The 16,729-nt window shown below is 51.3% G+C and overlaps 1 protein-coding gene across 1 annotated transcript in view; it reads right to left on the bottom strand.

Moving 5' to 3' along the window:
- Positions 1-348: 348 nt before the first annotated feature.
- Positions 349-16,729, bottom strand: part of RGS9 (regulator of G protein signaling 9) — a gene marked incomplete at both ends in the record, with an annotated part of 80,976 nt that continues 64,595 nt past the window's right edge. Inside the window, 8 exons of the mRNA XM_079725139.1 lie at positions 349-523; positions 2,977-3,062; positions 4,655-4,793; positions 5,277-5,364; positions 8,757-8,872; positions 12,170-12,283; positions 14,107-14,168; positions 14,900-14,929. Coding sequence (XP_079581265.1) covers positions 349-523; positions 2,977-3,062; positions 4,655-4,793; positions 5,277-5,364; positions 8,757-8,872; positions 12,170-12,283; positions 14,107-14,168; positions 14,900-14,929 — 810 coding nt within the window. The remainder of the gene's footprint in view (positions 524-2,976; positions 3,063-4,654; positions 4,794-5,276; positions 5,365-8,756; positions 8,873-12,169; positions 12,284-14,106; positions 14,169-14,899; positions 14,930-16,729) is intronic.

Genomic DNA, 16,729 nt, shown 5'->3' with positions numbered 1-16,729 from the left:
TCTGGAAGCTACTGGAAACAAACATGCGGAACGACGCCCTGGGGGTAGTTAACCACGCCCTTCTCGCCAATGGGGGTTCACGAAGCAGCTTTTCTCTCTGGTTCTCACCCCCAAGGACTCCGGGGGGTAAGACAGGCGATGTCACAGCAACGGAGCCAGGTGCAGCCCCCCTCTCTCCCCCTCCCCCGTGCCCGCCCGGCCCCTTGGCGATCTGGAGGGGTAGGAGGAAGCCCAAGACAGGGGTCCGAGGAATTGGGGGTGAACCCGACTGGCCCACCGCCCCATGAATGGGGAGCAGAACCCTCTAGACTCTCCCCCACCCCCAGGAATAAATAAGTAACTGTGGATTTATTTGGGAGGCAGCTCTTTTCTGAGTTGGCTCCTGCGGTCCAGCCTGCTCATGACCTGCGTGATGTCCACCATGTTGGCCGCTTCCCGAGCCTTGGCTTCTTCTTCCAGCTGCCTGAGGACGACGGGGCTTGGGCTGGAGCGCAGGGTACGCCGCATGAACGGGAGGTTCGAGCTGAAAGGGAGGAGAGAACGGTGGTCGGTGGAGGGTCACGCGCTCCCCGAAGCGACACTGGCACATCTGGCGGGAGGTGAGGCCGGACTCCGGATCGGCCCCTTATCCCCGCGGGAACCTCAAGGGGGGCCCTCAGAGGCACGTCCAGCCGTGGCTCTTTTCTCCCCGCTGGGAGGATGGGACCAGACTGAGGACCAGCTGCCATCAGATCTTAGTCTTAGACGCGGCCAGTAAGACTCAGATGGTGCCAAGTACAGACCACCTTTCATGAGGTTTAGAAATCAACGAGGCATCTTATCTTCCTGGAGGCCCTTCCAGAAAGAAGCGGACAAGGAGGGTCTGGATACTGGAAACCCAGGAGTTCTTGCCTCCAGGGAGAATTGGAACGCTTGTTTTCAAAAGCCAAGGTTCTGGGGCTTCCCTGGTGGCGCAGTGGTTGAGAGTCCGCCTGCCGATTCAGGGGACGCGGGTTCGTGCCCCGGTCCGGGAAGATCCCACATGCCGCGGAGCGGCTGGGCCCGTGAGCCATGGCCGCTGAGCCTGCGCGTCCGGAGCCTGTGCTCCACAACGGGAGAGGCCACAACAGTGAGAGGTCCGTGTACCGTAAAAAAAAAAACCAAACAAACCACAAAAGCCAAGGTTCTGCAAAGGAAGGAAAGAGCGGGGCCATCGAAGAGCGAGCCTGCACGGGCAGAGCAAGGGGAAGGGTCCTGAAGAGGGTTGATGAGCAGGCGAGCGCTGTGCGTCTGCGCCAGACCCGGCGGACCCTTCCTCCAAAGCACTGTGCGCATGCGCGAGCCGTCAGCCCCTTCCACAAAAGCCAATCGTGGATCCCCGACCCCAAACTCTCCACCAAGACCTCGGGAGCCACGACAAAGCTCCAGGTATCTGAGTGAGGCAGGCGATGGAGAGCAGGCTTGGAAAATAAGCATTTCAGCAGCAAGGGGAGACTTAAAACCTAGGACCTCCCCAAATTTCAGGACCACGTCAGCCCCTGGAACTCTAGCATCCACCCTAGGGAGGAAGAGGGCTCCCCTACCCGTAAGTCAGGGCTCCCACCAGCCCTGCCTGCCTGGAGCTCCATTTAACTTGTTCTGGAAAAAATTAAGTTTTGTGCACTGTCTCACGCCTGAGAGTCACGGGACAAACTCATACCCGCCCTGCCATCCCCACATAGCTCCGGGCCGGGCTTCCCACGTCCCACGGGGGTGTTCTCACTCCCGGTAGCGATGACAGCATCACCGGACCGTGGTACCCGACCTCACAGACGAGCACTGCACCTGTGGTCTAGTGCCGCCCCAGCCAAGCACCCGGATGCCCCACAAAAGATCTCAGCTGATTTCTCAGGTCTGTGCCAACTTAAAAAACATCTGGAGAGAGACGTACGAAGCTCTCCTCCCTTCCCCACTACTTTCTGGCAGAACTTCTGGAACTATTATGGCCCTTTCTTGTGGCTTAAAGAAAAGCTTTCAAGTCCCCAGGGACACTGAACTCCCTTCCTTACGCCGTGAACCTAGAAGAATAGCACCACAAAGACCTCCTTTCTCTCCTTTTCATAACAGGGCCATTATCCTCAAGAATGAAACCAAGTTGGGTTTTTTTTTAAGCTTCTTTGACAAAGGCTCTGGTCCAACCACCCCTCTTTTGAATTGACTGGAGACTCTGGAAAAAGAGCCCAGCGTGGGCTGAGCTGGCAAACGGGGTGGGGGAACATCTACTAAGGGGGGGCCGGAGGAGGGGGGGACAGGACATGCGCTGGCGCTGGGAAAACCTCCGCCAAAGTCCTGCGCCTTTGTTCAAGCTGCGTTTGGCTACTCTTTTGAATCTTCAGTCCCTGTAGAGTTTTCTTTTTCCCCCAAATAAGGAGTTCAAACTGCCCCGCAGAACATTTCATCCTTTGCCCAAGGGCTTTGCCAGATGGGATGCTCCATATCTCCAATGAGGAAGGTGAGAATGAATAAAGAAGGCAGTCCCCCGGGGTCAGCAAGAATACTTAGAGTTTCCCTGTACATTTTCCCTAAGAGTCTATATTTTTCTTGGGGGGCAATCTGCTCTTCTCTCCACGGTCTTAGGCCATTACAAAGGACATTACCAGGATGTAGCTAAATTAATTCTTACACATCAGTTTGGAGGTGGAGAAGTGTAGCAATTAAAAAGCCAATGAGATGCTTCCATTTGTAATAAAGGTCATTATCCCAGCTCATCATCAAAACTCTTTGAAACCAGTGTTAGGGAAACAAAACTTACTGGCAGCAATTACTATGTACATCTTGCCAGCGTGATTTCAGAGCACGGTGAAGACAATAAGGCGGTCAGTCCCTAAGAAATACTTCCCCGTCCCCAATATTTTCATCCAGCAAATATCTTGATAATAGCCATTTGGCTGAAAGAGACCCTCCTTCCCCTGTAAACAAAGCAGCAGGCAATGAGTGATTGCAACCCATTCCACTTGCCTTCTCTTGGTGGTTCCCTGAGGTTCAACTGCTTTGGCCAGCATTTCCTTATAGACTGGGGATTTTAAGTAGCGGGCATAAGAGTCCTAGCGGGAACAAGAGAAAAACAGTTATTATGAGAGGGAAAGTGTCACATCAAACGAATACACTTGCCGTTTCCCCAGCCTTCCCTCGGCAGTGAGATTGCAAAGTTAAGAGGATTTGTATCCTTGTGTGCAAGGCATTCAGATGTGTGTCTAAAGCCATGGTGCTCAAGTGTGGTCCCCATGCCGGCAGCATCCATTTCACCTGGCCACTTGCTAGAAATGCACATTCTCAGAGATCCGGGGTGTGGGACATGCTGAGTCTTGGCCAGATGCTGCTGCCTTTCACACTAGAGAACCCTGGTCCATAGCCGCCCCTGAAGAATCTCGAGGGCTCTTCAGCGAAGTACGCATGGAACAGCAGACCCTTGCTTCCAACCTTGCCCACCCGCTACCTCCACTTCAAAGCCCATTCACAACCCCTTCTCCCCTGAATTTCAGTAGAAAGGCAAGAGGATACCAAACCCAACCCAACCAAAAAAAGCCCCAGGCTCAGACTCCTCTTGTGTGGCTATTTGCTGGGACCCTCGTCAGGTTCAGGGAAGTTGCTTCCTGAACGCTTGCTCCCCTCAAGCCGACTGCAAACTCTAGTCATAACATACACGGGACAAAGCCCACAGAAAACATGTAGGAGAATTTCTCAACAACCAACTGAGAATTTTAAAAGATTTATTGAAACGGTACCATTCTAAAGACTAAGTCGTAGCAGTCAAAGTCATGAGAACTGCGGGCAGAAGACCTAAATAGACATTTCTCCAAAGAAGACATACAGATGGCCAACAGGAACGTGAAAAGATGCTCCACATCGCTAATCATTATAGAAATGCAAATCAGGACTACCGTGAGTTATCACCTTACACTGGTCAGAATGGCCATCATCAAAAAGTCTACAGATTACAAATGCTGGAGAGGGTGTGGAGAAAAGGGAACCCTCCTACACGGTGGGGGGAATGTAAATTGGTGCAGCCACTATGTCATGATGGTCTATACGACGACTGCAGAGTGAGAAGCCTTAAGAAGGCACGCAGGGGCTTCCCTGGTGGCACAGTGGTTAAGAATCTGCCTGCCAATGCAGGGGGCACGTGTTCGAGCCCTGGTCCGGGAAGATCCCACATGCCGCGGAGCAACTAAGCCCGTGCACCACAACTACTGAGCCTGCGCTCTAGAGCCCGCGAGCCACAACTACTGAGCCCATGTGCCTAGAGCCCGTGCTCCGCAACAGAGAAGCCACCGCAATGAGAAGCCCGCGCACTGCAACAAAGAGTAGCCCCCGCTCGCAGCAACTAGAGAAAGCCCGCGTGCAGTAACAAAGACCCAACACAGCCAAAAATAATAAATAAATAAAAATAAATAGATTTAAAAAAACAGGGCACACAGCCTCTGCAGGCAGCCCTCCCTGGCCAGAGGGCCCAGGAGCACAAGGAGGGGCTAGCCCAGCGGGCAGGAGGAAGAGACAGCTGACAGCCCTGCATCTAACACCGCAAAGCAGTAACCACGCATTCTCTCCCTTTTCCCCACATCTAAAGAACCCTCCTGGTACCTGGGGAGGGAAGCGCTTCCAGGCCTCCGTGCACCCTCACCACGGCCGCGCCTACCTTCTTCATGAGCATGTAGATGTGGGTCTGCGCGGCGTCCAGCACGTAGCGGTGGGGATGCTTCAGCCCCTTGACTGTGATGTCCATGGTTTTGCCGTCTATGTTTATCCACCGCCTCGCCCCTGGGGCCAGGAACAGCCTGAGACGGGGAGGAAGATGTCAGCAAAAGTAGCCAGACCAGGTCAGTGAATGAGAAGTTCACAGCTGCTTGGGAGCGAGGGGTTGACAGTCGTGGGTTGGGTCCCCCGGGGTGAAAGTCGGCCTTTTTAAGGAGACACTAAAGCAGTTGAACAGGCCGTCAAGCAACGTTTCCTAGAAGCAAGAAAACAGCCCTGCCAGCATCGGGAATGTGAACTTGTGTTTGACTTTGGAATTCCCAACCTCTGGCAGAGAGAGAGCAAAAAGTGGGTGGGGTGACCCTCCCCCAGCTTTCTCCCAGGACCTCCAGCCTCCCGGAGCAGGGGTGAGGTGTCCACAGCGCGAGGTGAGGTGACTGATGGGGACCAGAGGCGTGGGGGGCCTCCATCCAGTCTCTGACCTCAAGCGTAACCGGGGGGTGGGGGGTGGGGGGGCAGCTGGGATGCCGGGGGGAGGCCTCCCCACCAATCTGGCTCATCCTCACTTGTAAATCTCCTCCGCTTTCTCCTTGACCTTGGACTGATCTCCGTACTTCAGATCCTCACAGGCTTCCCAGAATCCCAGATTCTCCCCTGCGCGGGGTGGGGGGGGGGAGGGTCCACGGGGACAGCCGGACAGGAGACCAGATGGGAGGGGAAGGGAGGAAAGAAGAGAAACGGGTCAGCTGGGGTACATCCCATCCTGGAGCAGCGACCACGTCGGGGGCGGGACCACACGTCCTCCGTCCAGAGCCCGGAGAGGCTTGTTACCCCAGTGAGCGCACCTACGTGCTCCGGGGGGACACGTGCCGTGTGTGCAGCCTACGTGTCTGCAGGAAACCTGCGCTTTCCCCCAGGGCACACAAGTCAGAGTTCAGATGAACCCCCAGAGGCGGTCTCATTCCTCTTCATCCAGGATGTCGCACACCTCGCTTGGACAAGTGACATCTGATTAGCCTGGGACGCATGCGTCGCTGCTCTGTAGGTTTGCTCCTTGAAGGGTCCTGGTGACTTTGCTCCTGGTCGATGACGCACGTGACTGCCACCTCCTTTGTGCACAGAGAGCCTGTCTCTTAGGGCTCCTTGCAGGGCGTATTTCAGCCAAAGACCCTCACGGAGACGCTGCCGAAGCGGCGATGCTGACGGGCTGGCTCTCAGGAAGGCCTGGTCACCTGAGCTGGAGAGTCTGCACCTCTGGGCCCAGGAGGAAAGCCAGCTGCTGCCCCACCCCGTTTCCTTCCAAATTCTCTAACTGGAAGGGGGGTTCTCCCAGCCCCCAGTAGTGGGAACACCTAGGTGCACCATCCCAGGTGGCCAGTTTTCGCCTGAGAAAATAAACGGGGTCACTCCAGTGGGAGAGCAAGAGCTTTTGTGTGCATGTGTATGTGTGTACATTGTGCGTGCGCATGTGTCTGTGTATTCGCGTCTGTGCATGTGTGTGTGCCTGTGTGTGCATGTGGGGCAGGGGGGAGGTGAGTCATGGAATGCCACAGTGGGCGGAAATGGACCAGACCATCCCCTCCTCTCCATTCCCAGTATTCTCTGGAAGGCTCCCAGGTATTTTAGACTGGAAAAGTTTGCACGATCCTAAGCTAGTTGACCTCTGTCCCATAACTCTATAGAGATCCTTCCTCTTCAGCATAAAATTCAGGGTGTTCTTGGGACCGAGATCACAAGCATGAGTAAACAGGCCAGCAGTGCTCTTAAGTGACAGCCATTGGTCTTACAGCAAGTGCCCTGTAGACCACCTTGCCCAGGGCAAGACAGTTAATTGCTTAAGGGTAAAATTAAATGAGCAATTATTCACGCTAGTCAAAAGGCAGAAACAACCCACACGTTCCTCAGCAGATGAATGGATAAACAAAATGTGGTGCATACATACAATGAGTATTATTCAGCCTTAAAAAGGAAGGAAATTCTGACATAGCTACAATGTGGATGAACCTTGAAGAGAGCATGCACAGTGAAACAAGCCAGACACAGAAGGACAAATACAGTCTGATTCCATTTATATGTGGTCCCCAGAGTAGTCAAGTTCACAGAAACAGAAAGTAGAATGGTTCCCAGGAGCTGGCGGGGAGTGCAGGGGTGGGGAGTTAGTGTTTAATGGGGATAGAGTTTTGGTTTGGGAAGGTAAAAAAGTTCCGGAGACCGATGGTGGTGACAGGTGCACAGTGATGTTAATTTCACTGAACTCTACACTTAGAATGGTTAAAATGGTAAGTCTTACCTTATGAATATTTTACCAGGGTAAAAAAAAAATTAAATGAGCACAGAAAAATGTGTATGTGAATGTTCATAGCAGTACTACCCATAATAGCCAAAAAGTTGAAACAACCCAAATGTCCACCACCTGAGTAGATAAACAAAATGTGGTATCTTCACAGAATGGAATATTATTTGATCATGAAAAGGAATGAGGCACCGTTACATGCTCCAACGTGGACGGACTTTGAAAATACTATGCTAAGTGAAAGAGGACAGAAAGCCACATGTGGTGTGCTTCCATTTATAGGAAATGTCCAGAATAGGCAAATCCATGAAAATAGAAAGTAGACTAGTGGTTGCCTAGGGCGGGGAGTGTGGGCCGGGGAGTTGGAAGCAGAGGAATACAGAGAAATAGGGAGGGACTTCTATGGGTCAGGGGTTTCTTTCTGAGGTGGTGAAAAGGTTCTAGAATTATATAGTGGTGATCGTTGTGCAACTCTGTGAATCTACTACACGGCACCGAACGGCACACTTTAAAAGGGCATGCGAATGATACGGTCTGTGAATTTATAGCATGTGAAGCATATCTCAATTTTTAAATTTTAATTAAATGAACTGATTATTTACGTGTTCTGTTCATACTGGAAGCCTCGGGAATCTCATCCCGAGATCACCAATAGCGCTCTTTTAATAACGCAGGGAAATCTTGGGGATGGATTCTTAACCAACACTAAGGAACGCCTGGGTGGGATAAGCTCAGGGTGTAGTTTGTTAACTGACCACTAGATGGCGCCAGATCCACTTATTCACCAGTTGCTTCCGGCCTGTTCTAAAAGCAACTCCCTTTCCCATCCAACTATTCTGGGTTTTATTACCTCATGGCAATTAGGCTTAATCAGAAAAAGCGATTTTCAAGAATCCATCTTAGCATGTAATGTGTGCGGCCGGCAGTCAAACAGGCTCATGGCAAGTCCCGTGGGATACTTTCAGGTGCAACCTCACACGCCAGTGGGTCTTGAGGAGCCAGGCTGTGTCAAGGCTCAAATGCAATGCTCCCCACGACTGGGGACTTGAAGAGAAATAAAGGAACCTCATAAAAGTAAATTTTTCAGGGAAGGTGGTGAAGCCCATGGAATGCTCCGCCTAGGGAAGTTGGTCCTGATCTGGGCTTTGCTTTTCCCAGGTGTCTCCCACTGCAGTGTATTTACGAGGCTGCAGGGGCCTCCCATGATGAGCCGTCCAGAGCTGGGGTATAGAATATGGCCCCCTCCATTCCATTCAAATCCTCCAAGGAAGCAGACCAGGAGCTGAGACAGTGGCTCTCGATCATGGCCACATGTCAGAATCACCTGCGGGGGTTTCAAGACTTCAGAGATTCCGCCCCAAACCAATTAAAAAGGAATCTCTGGGGATGAGATCCAGGTGAACTGAACGGGCGGCCATGGCAGAGGAGCCCTGAGCTGAAGAAAACCAGGCACATGGCGGCAGCAGACCTGGGAGCTTGGGGGTGGGAGACCCAGGGATCAGGGTGAGCCAGTGAGGGCAGCCAGAGGGGATGGAGCCTTGGAAACCTGAGTCATGTCCACGTGGATTCTGTGAGCAAAGCAATTCCCCCGACTGTGGGGCACCTGGGAGCCAATGGAGAGACTGGGTCCAGGATGAGAGTCAGCCCGAGCAGAGCTATGGAAACACCGGCCAAGCATCCTCGGAGCCCTAGGCTAGACATTCAGGAATATTTCTAAAAGCAAATACTTTATTAAAAAAACTCAGAGACCCACCACTGAATTCTTTCTTGAGAAAGTACTGGAAGCTCTGTCGACCCTTGGGGTCTCGGATCAGCTCGCTGAAGTTGAAGGCCCATCGTTCCACCCGCATCTTGGTTGGGATTTCCACCCTGCAAGGACCACGATGTGTAAGTGCTCCAGACACTCAGGCCGCACCCAGGGGGCCTGCGTGCGGCGAGGGGGCTTCAGACCCTGCTAACCTCCACGAGTCCCCCGGCCCAGGGCACGACCCAACCTTCCCCTCCCCCATACCCGCACAAACAAGCCGAGTAACCCCCTTGCTTGGAAAATGCAGCCTCAGACATGTCCCCTGGGCCTCGTCTCAGGATCTGGCCTCCCCAGCGGGGGGAAGGAGGCCCCCGGCAGAGAGCCTCACACTAACCCTTCAGGGCAGAGGGACATGCACGCCTCCTCCAAGGCCTGTGGAGACCAGGGGGCCAGCCTGCCACACCAGACCAGAGAGAATCCCAGAATGGCCCCCGTGATGGGTGCTGTGGCCACTGCCACCCCCTCGACACCTCTTTCCCATGGGAACGTCTGGTGACCCTTCCTGCCCTGCTTCAGGCCCCGTGCCCCCAGGCAGACACCCCACAGGCCCTGCCGGCCGTGCACCCTCTCCCAGAGCCTCCCCTATGATGCCAGGCCCGCTCCACCCCCGCTCATTCTGAACATGCTTCCATCTCAGGAAGGACACGCGAGCCCAGCTTGCATGGGATGGGCCTCACGGGCTAAAAAATCCAGAAAACTGTTGGCTTTTCTCCTATTCCTATGGAATTCTCCGTAACCCAACACAGCCCCTGGGAAACAGGGGTTCCCAAGTCCCAGACACCACGTTGCCCACTGGTGCAACAGCTGAAACCATGACTGGGTACAAGTGATGTCTGTGGGATCTCAAGTCGGTCAGGCGAGCTTACACTTCCCTAACATCAGCGTGGAAACAATAAGAATCCCAGAATAACAGCTACCACTTAAGGAGTCACCATCTGTGATGCGCTGTGCTTTACACACACACCCAACGCTGCGTCCCTAAGGGAACACGGCCAGCTGGATAGCATCATCCCCACTGTATTTCCAAGATGACGGAGGCTCAGAGAGGGTAAACCCTTGCCCAGGCCCACACAGTAAGAAGCAGGGCCCGGCGTCAAACAGGTGTGCCAACTTCAGCGGACATCAGAATCCCCAGGGAGACTCATTAAAACACGGACTGCTGGGTGCCATCCCCCAACTTCCTGATTCAGTCTCAGGTGCGGCCCAAGAACTTGCATTTCCCATGAGTTCCTGGAGGATGCTGATGCAGCTGGTCCATGGCCAACCCTGGGAGCGGATGCTCCGAGCCAGGCTTGTGAACCCTCGCTGCTCACTGAAATCAGTGGGCTGATGGGGCTCGGGAGGTAAGCCAGGCCAGCTAACAAGAGGCTTTGGAGATAAGGGCTGGATACTGGGGTTTTGTCTGCTTTGTTTTGTTTGTTTGGCCGCACTGCGCGGCACATGGGATCTGAGCTCCCAGACCAAGGTTTGAACCCGCGTCCCCAGCATTGGAAGCGTGGAGTCTTTACCACTGGACCACCAGGGAAGTCCCTGGTTTTTTTTTTTTTTTTTAAGCTTCCCATGTTAATATCATTCTAAAATCTAAACCATTAAGAAGAAGGCCTCCCATTTTTGGGGGTGAGGTTCATCTGGCATCCAGCCAGTACCCTCTGATCAAGGGCTCCTACATAAGCATCACCTCTTTTCTTCACCAGCAAATCTCTACCTCAAGCTTCCATACTCCACTCTCCATTTCACGTAGCATCTGGCAGCATCCACGCCTCCTTCCCAAACCCTCTCAGGACAGTCCCTGTCCTGGCCAGGTGGCCCTGCCTTTTCCCCCACCAGAGCCGACTTCTGCACATCCTTGTGTACAGGGAGGTGCCGGCTGCCTCTCCCTTCTGATAACTGTGAGAGAGACACAAGCTCCAGAAAACCGTCCTAATAACTGGAGGCCGTGGAAGACTCCCCAGAAGATGGTTCTAGAGTCTTGGGCTCTGCGGTTGACCCCCGACTCCAGATGAGCGCCCTCCTTCACCTGTCCGCTGCCCATAGCAGGCTACACAGAGGGGGTGAAAGGCCTCTGCAGCTACGCCCGCTCACCTGGCCGGATCTGTGCCACCTGGGTGTTCCTCATGCCTTAGGTGGTGATGGCCTTGGCGTTGACCCAGCTGTGGCATGCACCTGACGCTCTCTGTTTTTCCAGTCCCCCCACCCACCTCACACGCTCCTTCCAGCCCCTTCTGCCCTCTCCTGCTCCGGCTTTCCCTCTGAGTTTGCCCTCCTCTTCCTCCTCCCTATGTTAGCTTGGGCTTTTCCCTTCTGCATCTTGGCCTTTGCCCCCTCTTCCAGACGACAGATTTATGCAAGCACAGGTAGCAGCAACAGCTGTTCAAATTTCATAAACAGCAAAGGAGTGAGTGGTGTAACTCCCCAAGGCAGGTTTAGGGCTCTGCCTTCCAGGAACTTATTTTTACTCTAATCAGAAGTCAAAAATGCAAAGCCATAAAGATGATTGTTTTCTTTTCAAAAACGATCTATGGGCTTCCCTGGTGGCGCAGTGGTTGAGAGTCCGCCTGCCGATGCAGGAGACGCGGGTTCGTGCCCCGGTCCGGAAAGATCCCACGTGCCGTGGAGCGGCTGGGCCTGTGAGCCATGGCCGCTGAGCCTGTGCGTCCGGAGCCTGTGCTCCACAACGGGAGAGACCACAGCAGTAAGAGGCCCGCGTACCGCAAAAAAAAAAAAAAAAAAAAAAAAAAGTGATCTATGTATTGTTAAAGCAGAGTTACCACTTGACCCAGCAGTTCCATTCCTAGGTACATACTCCAGAGAAATGAAAAACATATGTCCACATAAAAACTAGCACACGAATGTTCACAGCAGCATTATTCACAATCGCTAAATGGCAGAGACAACCCAAATGTCCATCAACTGATGAATGGATAAACAAAATGTGGCATATGCATATCAATTAATGTTTTTCAGCCATAAATCGGGATTGAGTATGAATACCTGCTTCAGCATGGATAAACTTTGAAGGCATTATGCTAAGTAAAAAAAGCTAATCACAAAAGACCACATATTGTATGATTCCATTGATATGAATGTCCAGAATAGGCAAACCTATAGAGACAGAAGGTTTAGTGGTTGCCTAGGACTGGAGGGTTTGGGGGGAGGGGGATTTGGAGGGTAATAGCTAAAGGGTAGGGGGTTCTTACTTGGGTGATGAGAATATTTTAAAATTGTCGTGATGGCTGCACAATTCTATGAATATAGTAAAAACTGTTGAATTGTACACTTTAAATGGGTGAATTATACGGTGTGTGAATTCTAACTCAAAAAGTTACTTTTAAAAGGACCCCGATATCTCGAATACATACAGTTTGGCATTTAAGTCCCAGAACTGGGTGTCATCTGTTACCCAAGGATTGCTAGGAAGGCAGCCCGACATGATGGCGTCGTTGGACGAGAACTGCTCACTGTACTTGACGATCCTGAAAAGCAAACGGAAAGCCATTTCCTAGAAGTTCAACAGCCCAGAGACCAAATCAACACTCAGGTTGATCGACCAGCCTGCCCTCCTTCAACGTGATGGATTTAGTTACATACTTGTTACTGACTTCTTAGAAAAACGCTCTAACAGCCCTCAGGATTGGCAGGTGTTAAACAAGATCTGTCCTATTCTAGTTGTGAAATGAAACGTCGTCTCCCAAACCAGTTCTTTGTGACTAATCTGTACGTATTTCATTAAAATACAGCCTCTTTACATTTGATCATGAGTTTTCAAAATGCAAAGCTGACTCTGTTTGCACGTGTTCAAACAGGTGTCTTGGCACCATCTTGGAAGCACAAGGTCGCCACGGACTCGGTGAAATTCTGTTGCCACCCTGGGGTCTACCCTTGGTCAAATAATGCGTGCATTTGGGAACTCAGACCCAGTATTCAAAACGGTGGTCTCACTGAGACAAGTGTGGGCAAGAGCTAATTCCTCCTAGTCGGGTTAGACCTTCTGAGTCAACACGTGTCCTGGTATCTGGCAGTTTGGAAAAAACCTGGCATGCCTTCACCCTATAGGTGGGGATTGCATCCGGAGTATACACGTAAGGCACCTGCCATGAAGTCTGCCCACAGCCATGAGAGTTTGATAGAACAGGACCATGCCTGAGAGATACACCAGAGCTCCCGGTTTACAGTTCTGTGCAGAACTCAAGCCCCTGGGCTCCATTTCCCCCACGACCTTCTTATTTTTATCAGACCTTTACAGTGGAGCAGCTGAAGGGAAGTGGAAAAAATGCATCCACAGGTCCAAACACTATAATGATGTCAAAATTATGGTAATGAGGCTCTGAGACAAATAAAAATTGGAAAGTGGGCCTACGAAGCCTCCAGTGTAGCCTTTGAACCTCCTCTAATGGACTTTCTATTTGGTTTCATGAAGATGGGTTTCTGGAACATCAGAGTAGATGGGTCTGACTTTATCACAGAACAATGAGCATTATTATAACCCAAAGTGAGCGCCCACTGAGCACCCGGGTGCAGACCCATCTGTGACTCAGCAGCCACAGACAGAAGTCACTGCAAAAGGTGGGTGAGGTCAGGGCATGTATCTTCGGGCAGGTGGTAGTTTTGCAAACTACGGGTTTGGGAGGATGTCAAAAGATATTTGAAGATTTTTACAAGGGCCTAACCCTAACCACACTGGAAGAAAAAGGCACTGGACAAAACACAGCATCTCTCACTCCAATCGGTACCTGTGGTCAGAATAAATGACTAGTCATGTCGTGTGTCCCCAGAAATCAGCCAAGTCCATTTTCAAGTGTGCAGAAAAATCGCAGAGCTAGAAAGGTGAGCCTCCAAGGAATTCCACATTTTGAAAGGGTAATTGCTTACATTTGGGGGGCACTAAACCTTTTCATGTCTTCCAAATAATGCCCTCTGGGAGACTGGATCAAAGTAGCCTGAACATTCAAGAATCAAACATAAATTTCCAGTTTCTCCCAATGGGATTTTTAATCAAACATTAACAAGGGATACTTATCAGTACATTGAACACAGAATCCAGCCGGTGAACTTCTGACTCTTCCCACCTTCCCATCCACACAGACAGGCTTGTCTAGGACCTCACCCAACCCTGATTTTGCCTAGCCCGAGACCTGGAGACTGAGTGAAGAACCAGGAACTAAACCCCCAAGAGACTGCTTTTGTCCCTGTGAGTCCTTCAGGCTCTTACGTCAACCTATGACTTGTCAAGTTCGCCTTGAAGCAGTTCCCCTCCTATTGTGTAAACCTCACCAAGACCAACAAAGCAGGGACATACCCGCCAAGGGACACAGAAGACTTCACCGTGGACCTCATTAAGGCCTGTCGGTAATACATGATCTGGAAGAGACACAGTTGTTAGATGTCCATCTGCCCCATGGGGGTGTCGCCAATGCCGACACATATATATGGCTCCAAACCAGAAGCCATGTCCCCATCAAAGCACCCCATTCCGTTCCCTCAAGCCAGCCACCCCAAGACCAGCAGGGCTCAGGTCTGCAGCAGATGGGTGGCCCCCAACTCCAAATAAGGAGCCTCCTTCACTCATCTCATCGTGTGTTAGTCTCAGAAAAGGCACCAACTGGGAAAAAAAAAAGTTCTAAGGTGCGTTAAAGTGAGACATGGGATAGACACAGAAGCTTAGCTTTTCCCCCAAATGCCTCTGACTCACAGAAGCAGATCTAACTAACCTCACGGCCAGCACTTCCCAGGGCTCTCTGTCTTGCACCCCGGATACAAGATTTGCCAACAAAGGTCGCTTGTCACCCTGGACAGATGCTGAGCGGCCCTGTAACTGTAGCAGCAGGAACCAGGGTGGATGCAACCGCTCCACGCCCCTCCGTTCTGTGCCTACGGAGGGCATTTCACATCCTGAGCCTCAGCATCAGCCCCAGCCAGATCTTACATGAGATGCTTTGGCATTCTGTGCCGTCCGTTAATTGGGAAACAACTCTTTGAACGTTACATATGGTTTTCATTTCATCACTGAGTGCAGAGCAAGAAGCCAAAGTACATATGATTTGTTAGAGGATTAAAAATCAGACTTCCCTTGAAACTGGGAGACTAATTACCTCTTTCCTGACAGAAACCACTGTTTGTTTCTGTAAAACAAAGAAGCAAAAACCATTAAACAGATGTCATGAAATTATTAAGGTCCAATTACCCATTTGAAAAACAAAAACCCTTCCCCAAGAGAAAACTGCCCGTCTCTTTTGACTTAAAAGATAGAATTTCCCCATCACCACCCCTTCCACCCTGTTCTACACAACTTCTAGAGAATAAGATCAGCTAAGAGGTTTGCTGAGGGAGGGGATGCTTTACCACTGTAACTTTATCCTACTCTCCTAAAAGCCGAGATGAATTGAAGACTAGGTTTGGGATTGCTCCCAACCCACCGTAGAGCCTACAGAAGGTCTGAAATGGAATGGGGGGCTGGGGGGAGAAACTAGCAACTTGACCAATACCATGTTGTGGGGGGAAAGCCACGCTGTCAAAGCACACAATTAAAAGACCCAAGAGAAGTCTCCACTGCAAGCTGAGTCCAAGAGCTGAGCTGTAACATGGAAGCGCTCACACCGGGCCCTAACCTCTCTGAAGCCGCTGAAGCAAGTTCGCGTCCTCTCTCTGGACTTTTCGACTCATAGCCGAGGAAGGATGGCTCCAAGAGGGGTGCCATGTTTAGGGTCTTGGAAGCTCCTGGAAACCATTCAGACCTGTCTCCTACTAAACTCTCCTACCATCCGACATGCTTCCCTGGTACCACTTGTCTGCCCCATGCAAATCTTGGAGGCTGGGCACGGTGGGTGATTCCAGTTCAGTTTTCCTAGGTCTGGTCCAGGGGCTGCCTGGTGCTGACTCTTATACTTCAAGCTGAGCATCTAATTGCTGGCTGCTAAAACCCATGCTGCTGAGTGCAGCCAGGTTTGCGCTTGAAATAGAGTCAGAAGTCCAAGGAGGACACGATCTCCCTTAGCCAGTTAGTAAAGTAAGTACTGGACCAGAGCCCATTAATGAGGAATGAAGGAAGGTCTGATCTGGAACGTCATACGCAAGTCTCTCCTTTCTAATCCACACTGGGTTTCATTTTGCATCATTAGATTTTTTTTTTTTTTTTTTTTTTGCGGTAGGCGGGCCTCTCACTGTCGTGGCCTCTCCCGTCGCGGAGCACAGGCTCCGGATGCGCAGGCTCAGCGGCCATGGCTCACGGGCCCAGCCGCTCCGCGGCATGTGGGATCCTCCCGGACCAGGGCATGAACCCGCGTCCCCTGCATCGGCAGGCGGACTCTCAACCACTGTGCCACCAGAGAAGCCCTAGATTATTTTTATGTGCTTGCTTTTTGCAGGAAATCCTTCCTCCTGGGTGGGGTAGGGAGAGTTAACTCAGAAAGGTAATGCTCAGGTAGGCCTCTCTTAACTGCCGCCCCCCCACAAACTTCCTTCTTCATAGCACTGATCACAAGTATAATTAGATATTTGTTTGTGTGACTCTTTGTTTAATCTATGTATCACCCATTAAGCACCATTAAGAGCAGGAAGACCATGTTTATCTTCCTGAGCATAATGTATGGCACAGAGTAGATGCTCATTAAATGTCAAACAAATGATGACTGCAGTGTGCTTGGAGGCCCAGAAAAATGGAGATGTATTTTAAGGTTGACAGAATATTTTTCCACTTAAAAAATTGAGAACACTCCCCAAATATTTTGGCAATCACACTGATTATCTGTTCCAATTCTCTAACAGCCCTAACATAGGGCTGTTTTAGAAGACACATGTTTCAGGTAGAAAAGAACCCTGGGGTCAGAGTAGGGAAGCTGGACTTTTGTGTAATAATAACCACCAAGCAATAGTACAAAGCAATTTACACCTCTCTGAGCCCTTACAGAGTCTGAGGGAGGAAG

Source organism: Hyperoodon ampullatus (genome assembly GCF_949752795.1).
Source record: "Hyperoodon ampullatus genome assembly, chromosome: 19".
Taxonomy (NCBI): Eukaryota; Metazoa; Chordata; class Mammalia; order Artiodactyla; family Ziphiidae; genus Hyperoodon; species Hyperoodon ampullatus.
Note: the sequence above shows the minus strand (reverse complement) of the source record. Positions and strands in the feature narration are given on the sequence as shown.